This window comes from Myotis brandtii, unplaced genomic scaffold (genome assembly GCF_000412655.1).
Source record: "Myotis brandtii unplaced genomic scaffold, ASM41265v1 scaffold421, whole genome shotgun sequence".
NCBI lineage: Eukaryota > Metazoa > Chordata > Mammalia > Chiroptera > Vespertilionidae > Myotis > Myotis brandtii.
The window spans coordinates 1354494-1360934 of record NW_005366140.1 but is presented as its reverse complement, the minus strand read 5'-3'; the positions used below and the strand labels follow the sequence as shown (position 1 = coordinate 1360934).

The 6441-nt window shown below is 54.4% G+C and overlaps 1 protein-coding gene across 2 annotated transcripts in view; it reads right to left on the bottom strand.

Annotated features, from left to right (window-relative positions):
- Positions 1-674, bottom strand: part of TMEM161A (transmembrane protein 161A) — a 16261-nt gene extending 15587 nt beyond the window's left edge. The window contains exon 1 of one of the 2 annotated variants that reach the window (XM_014545747.1): positions 375-674. In XM_014545747.1, coding sequence (XP_014401233.1) covers positions 375-486 — 112 coding nt within the window. In that variant the 5' untranslated portion in view covers positions 487-674. The remainder of the gene's footprint in view (positions 1-374) is intronic. The other variant, XM_005873818.2, reaches the window with a different exon arrangement.
- Between the last annotated feature and the right edge of the window lie 5767 nt (positions 675-6441).

Here is a 6441-nt window from a genome sequence, read left to right as displayed (position 1 = left end):
TCTGCGCATGCCTGTACCCGCGGGCACCCACCAGCGCGGCCCCACGCTCCTCCGGGAGCCCAACCCAGAGTAGGCCCCAGCGGGACCCCAGGCCTTCCTCGCGGGGCCCTGAACGTGCTCGGCCCCCAGTCCCCTCGGCGGGATCCCAGACCCCTAGAGGGCACCACCCCCAGAAGACTCAGGGCTTCTCGTCCCCACGGGTCCCGCAGCGAGATGCTGACCCCCGAGAGGACACAAGGCGCTCTGCGCGACCCGGAGTCTCTACAGCCCCAACCCCGACGAAAGGACCTCCGTCCCTTCCGTGTCTCCCGGGACTCCCACGGCGGGACCCTGCGCCTCTGGGGGACCCCACACGCCTCAGAACTCCCGCTTACCATGTCGCGGGCGGGAGCGCGGTGGACCCCCAGCCCCTGCTCGGGCACTTATGAGAACTCGACCAATCAAAGCCAGACTGTGGTCTGACAAGCAGCCCATGCGACCAATCATCGGGCTTGCACGGGGAGCACAAACCGAGAGACCCGGGGTCGCTGGCTTTGCATGCCGGAAGTTGTAGTTCCAAGACGTCCGATGAGCTCGCCACAGTTGAATCGGGACTGTATCAGGGACACACCTACGTGACCGCCTGCTCTTAGACTCAGTCTCCTCACCTGCACCCGCCTCGCAGATCTGCGGCCAATACACCTATTCACGCAATCACTCACTATCTCCGGTGGGACAGTTCTGAGCATGAAACTCCTGATCCAGAACATTAAATGGCCTGGCTGGCGGGGCTCAGAGGTTGAGTGTCGACCTATGAACCAGGAGGTCACGGTTCGATCTCGGTCGGGGCTGTGAGCTTGACGTGCCCAGTTTGGAGACTTGGTCCCTAGTGTGGGCGCGTGCCTGCGGGATGCAGCCAATGACTGATCCTCTCTCATCAATGACGTTTCTATCTCTCTCTTCCTCTCCCTCCCTCTCTGATATCAATAAAAATGGTTTTTTAAAAAAATAACATTAAATGGCTCCCACTGACTAGACGCCCAAGTGCTCATACTAAATTCAGACCCCTCTGCCTAACTTCAATCTGCCGCCAGTACTATTGTGCGCACTATAGTACAGCTTGCCACCAGCCACTCTATCTCATACCTTCAGCATTTGTAAATGCTGTCCTCCATCTCGGAATGCCTCCTTTCTGTGGCATCATTCCTCTCTATCAGCCAGGACTTCGCGCGCGCGCGCACACACACACACACACACACACACACACACACACACACACTCCAACTCAAATGGGCTCCAGCAAAAAAGGGAAATTTTTAGTTCCTGTAACAAAAAATTCAAAAGTAGGATCAGCTTCAGCCATGGCTGGATCAAGAACCAAATGTCAGCCTCAAATCTGATGTTTTATTCGCTCCCCCCAATACAAGTGAAAGTTTATTTAGAAAGTCACAGAGTAGAAAAGTGCCCAGCTTGGCTGCATGGGCTCAGGAAACAAGTCACAGAGGCAAAAGTAGAACGCTTGGAGCTTAGGAGAGAGAGGGCAAAGGTATTCACCTTGCAAGAAGAAGGGAAAAGGTGTCGGCAGCCTGAGAGAGAGAGAGAGAGAGAGAGAGAGAGAGAGAGAGAGAGAGAGAATGCAGGAATCTTATGTTTTCTGTTTTCAGGCTTGGAAGTAAGAGCTTCTAGCACAGTTACCTAAGTTTTACCATCTGTTTCTATGGATGTGTCTGTGTGAGTGTGTACATGCAGGTGGGTATGACAATGTCTTTATGGGGGTGGATACCTGTTAGTAGGGCCGATATGGTTGATTGTCTCATCTCTGTGGGTGATTTTGTCTTTATGGGTGTCTGTTTGCAGGGGATTCTCTGATTGTGACTTTGGTCCCCTGGACTCAGTGTCCCTTTGAAAGAGGATGGATGACAGTGGCAGTGAGGGTCACTGGGATTCCCCAGGACCTACATGGGGGTCATGACATGCCCCTCAGGGCCAGGGCATACAGGTGGGATCCAGGGAAGATGAAATTTTGGAAAGGTGTCAGAGAAGAGGGAATGAGAAAGAAAAGGTGGGGCGTGGGGGGCGTTTGCTGAGGCCCACTGTAACCATGCTGGGAGTGCCTCATGTGCTGCCTCCAGCAGGCCAGGGAGGTTGGACAATTGGCTCCATTTAATTGATGAAAATACTGAGGCCCTGAGAGGCCCAGATCTCTGCTTCTACCTGACCTCTCTCTTGGGCACCGGGCTCCTGAGTCTGGGTGTCACAGTGCCCCCACGTGGTGAATCACAGGCAACTCAAACACATCCTGGCCCCAGGAGCTCCCAATCTTCCCTCCACCACCTCCCCATTCTCCTGGAGCTTATCCACAAACCCTGGAGTTGGCCTTGACTCCGCTCTCACCTCACACCTAATCTGTCAGCTCCTCCTGATGGCTCCACCCTCCAAGTGTAACCACAGTTCCACCCGGCCTCACTCCCTTCACTGTCTCCACCCATCCAGCCTCCTTCATCTCTTGCCTGAAGTCCCCTCCTCCCAGGTTTCTGGCTTCCATTTCCCATCCCTTCCCCCAGCCTATTTTCTCCTGAGGAGCTTGAGGGCACCTGTTAACACTTGAGCCAGACCATGTCCCTCCTTTGCTTACAACCATCTATGGCTCCCAACTCATGCAGAGCAAAACCAGTCTTCTCTCCTACATTGGAAGGTCTCCATTCTTCAAAGTTTGCTCAACATCTCCGTTCTCCACTGGACACTCCTTGGTCTCTGTCCTCTCCATTGGGTCGTCTATGTCCCCTGATCCTCACTGGATGCTCCCTATGTCGTTCACACTAATGTCCCACCTTCTCTGACCACACTGAGGCCCACACTCTCATTCCAAACTGACCGTTTCACCACGGCCCTCTAAAAAACGCATCTCTGAGATACCCCACTTCCATCACAGTGTTTGGCCCAGGACACAATTCCCATGGTGCTTCCAACCAGTGATGGAGCTCCTGGGGGAACTTGGGGCCCTTTGACTGTAAAATTGGCCCTGGCTGATGTCGTCAGGGTGTCCTTAGCAAGGCTAGCGGTAGGACACTTCCATACAACCTCCTTGCTTCCTTCCCAACAGAGCCACAGGGGAATATCTGGGGCCTGGACCCAGAGGTGTTTCTGGAACCCAGTAGCCTGTCCACTGTCCTTCATGGGTTAGGACACCACAGGCTGTATGTGTATAATCACACACACACACACACACACACACACACACACACACAACACATGACATAGCCTGGGTCCCCAGGCTGGGAGCCTAAAATCATGGGTGGCCCCTGGAAGCCAAGATGGATTTTATTTATTCATTCCTACTAGTATATCTATTCTAAAATGTTGAGTGGGGAGCACAGAATCCAAAGCACATTAGTGGACGCCACCTAATGGCAGATGGCAAAAGTGCAGCCTCCCAGTGATGGGGGACACAGAACCACATACACAGGCCCTAGGGTTCCCCCAGCCTTTGAAAGCAGCCACGTTTTTATGAACCCCACACTGAGAGCTTAGATTGCGGGCACAGACTTCAGAGACTGTCCTGGCTTCTTGTCCATTGCAAGGGTGAGATCCAGAGGTTGAGAAGAGACCCTCTCTGGCTGTGCCTCAGTTTCCCCCAGGGCTCCTGGGTCTGGTTGTGTGGGGAGCTGTGACTGCAAAGTTCATACACCCTTATGCAGATGGCCAGGGTTCTTATGACCCGAAGGAGGGGATCCCCAGAAGGGTAACCCAGGTGGAGAATTTGCACCCTCAAGGTGACCACCATGCCCATGCTGCTAGGGGTGGCGGAGGTTGTATGCACAGCCCAGATCCCTGAGTTCACTGTCTAGTGCTGGAGTGGGGGCAGAGGTTCACTCTTCCTCTGAGGGTGGGCAGGGGCACAAGGGAGCAGGTGGAGAGGATTTAGGACCCGAGTCTGAGTTGGTAAGAGACTCCCCAGTCTACCTTGGGCGCCCTACAGAGGCCCCGAGTTCACCCCACACCCCCTGCATTCTCTGCAAGCCTCCCAGCACAGGTGTGGGGTCCCCTACTGCCCCCATCCAGGTTAGAGGCTGTGAATTGCCCATGGCCCCCTCTTCCCTTTTCTCCACATCAGAGCCTCCCAGGGTTTCTGGTGGCTTTGCCCCCAAATACACTTCCCTCCCAGCCCTTCAGCCTCCTGCTGCTCTTGCCCCTGGCTCCCCCAGTGCACCCCCTGCCACAGAAGCCCTGAGGAGGGGAGCTTCGATAATGCCATGTCCCTCTCCTGGAAACTGGGTCCCCAAAGCCCCTACTTTACTAGAGATGGTGCGTCAAGGACTGCGAAGATGCATGGAGGACAAACCCTAACTGGGTCTGGCATGTGGGTAGCAGGGTGCTCTGTGCAGGGCCACTTAGACTGCCCCCACCTCACATAAACGTCTGTCAGATTCTGCCCTCTCCCCACCCCTGGAGGAGTCAGCCCTACGTCTTGGTGACTACAGAAGAGGAGGTGCTGAATTCCAGGGACGGGACTGACTTTGAAGCCTGCGATGTGCACGCTTCCCCTCTTTGTCCACCATCTGTGACTGTGTGCGCTCGTGGAGAGTACAAGGCATTGGATTTTACTAAAAAAGGCTCCTCTGTGGTGCACTGGGCTGAAAAGAGGGGACAAGAGGCTTCAACAGCCAGCCGGAACCAATCAGCTTTGGATCTTTGTGGAATGGGAGAGGGGGAACAAACCTTTTAAGTGCTGAGACCAGTACTCTGTGTTCTCCACATCCCTGTTCAAATTGGTGATCTGCACTCAACAAACGCTCTGCTTAACTTACAGTCAGAGCCATTTCTCAGGCTTGGGCAGTGCAGACATGGAGTTGGGCCTTGGAAGGTAGGAAGCAGTCTTTTACAAAAAGGTGATTGGAGGGTTGAGGGAGGTGGTTCAGAAAGGAGGACCAGCATGGACCTGCAGTTGGACATGCAAGTGTTTCTAGATGCCTCAGGGCAGGGGATAGATCGCGTGGGGGACACAGGCAGAGTGGGTGGGGGCATCTGAGGAGCTATAAAGGTCAAGGGTCTGATCTGACGGTCGTAAAGATCCATCTGAGACCCTGGTGGGGTAGCTCAGTTGGTGAACCAATCAGCTTTGGATCTTTGTGGAATGGGAGAGGGGGAACAAACCTTTTAAGTGCTGAGACCAGTACTCTGTGTTCTCCACATCCCTGTTCAAATTGGTGATCTGCACTCAACAAACGCTCTGCTTAACTTACAGTCAGAGCCATTTCTCAGGCTTGGGCAGTGCAGACATGGAGTTGGGCCTTGGAAGGTAGGAAGCAGTCTTTTACAAAAAGGTGATTGGAGGGTTGAGGGAGGTGGTTCAGAAAGGAGGACCAGCATGGACCTGCAGTTGGACATGCAAGTGTTTCTAGATGCCTCAGGGCAGGGGATAGATCGCGTGGGGGACACAGGCAGAGTGGGTGGGGGCATCTGAGGAGCTATAAAGGTCAAGGGTCTGATCTGACGGTCGTAAAGATCCATCTGAGGCCCTGGTGGGGTAGCTCAGTTGGTTAGAGCATCCTCCTGATATGCCAAGGTTGTGGGTTCATCCCCAGTCAGGGCACATGCAAGAATCAGCCAATGAATGCATAAACCAGTGGAACGACAAATCAGTGTTTCCCTCTCTCCCTTCCTCTCTCTAAAAATAATAATAATAACATCCCACTGAGACCACCTGTGGGGTGGTTGGAGGTGGGATGAGCAATAGAGCTCCCTTGGGCTCCTGGACCCCCAAGTTTGCCTACACATGGGACAGGCCAGAGTGAGGGAGGGGAGGCTGCGCACACCTTGGAGTACGTGGATAACTACCTGGCTCCCTCTGGTGTAACAAAATTGCTGAGTCAAGAAATAAGCCCATTTAAAAGAGGAACGGCATAGGACCCCAGCATTCAAGATTCCTAACTGCTTCTTCTTTTATTCTTTACTAGAGGCCCGGTGCACAAAAATTTGTGCACTTGGCAGAGCGGGGGGAAAAGGGGGATCCCTCAGCCCGGCCTGTGCCCTCTCGCAGTCTGAGACCCCTCGGGGGATGACAACCTGCTGGCTTAGGCCCGCTCCCCGGGGGATTGGGCCTAAGATGGCAATCAGACATCCCTCTGGCAGCCCGGGAGCCCTTGGGGGATGTCCACTTGCCAGTGGGGAGCAGGCCTAAGCTGCAGTCTGACATCCTTAGTGCTGCTGAGGAGGCAGGAGAGGCTCCCACCACCACTGCTGTACTGGCAGCGTCAGCCTGGCTTGTGGCTGAGCAGAGCTCCCCCTGTGGGAGCGCACTGACCTCCAGGGGGCAGCGCCTACATTGAGCGTCTGCCCCCTGGTGGTCAGTGTGTGTCATAGTGACCAGTCATTCCCAGTCATTCTGCTGTTAGGGTCAATTTGCATATTACCCTTTTATTATATAGGATAGAGGCCTGGTGCATGGGTGGGGGCCGGCTG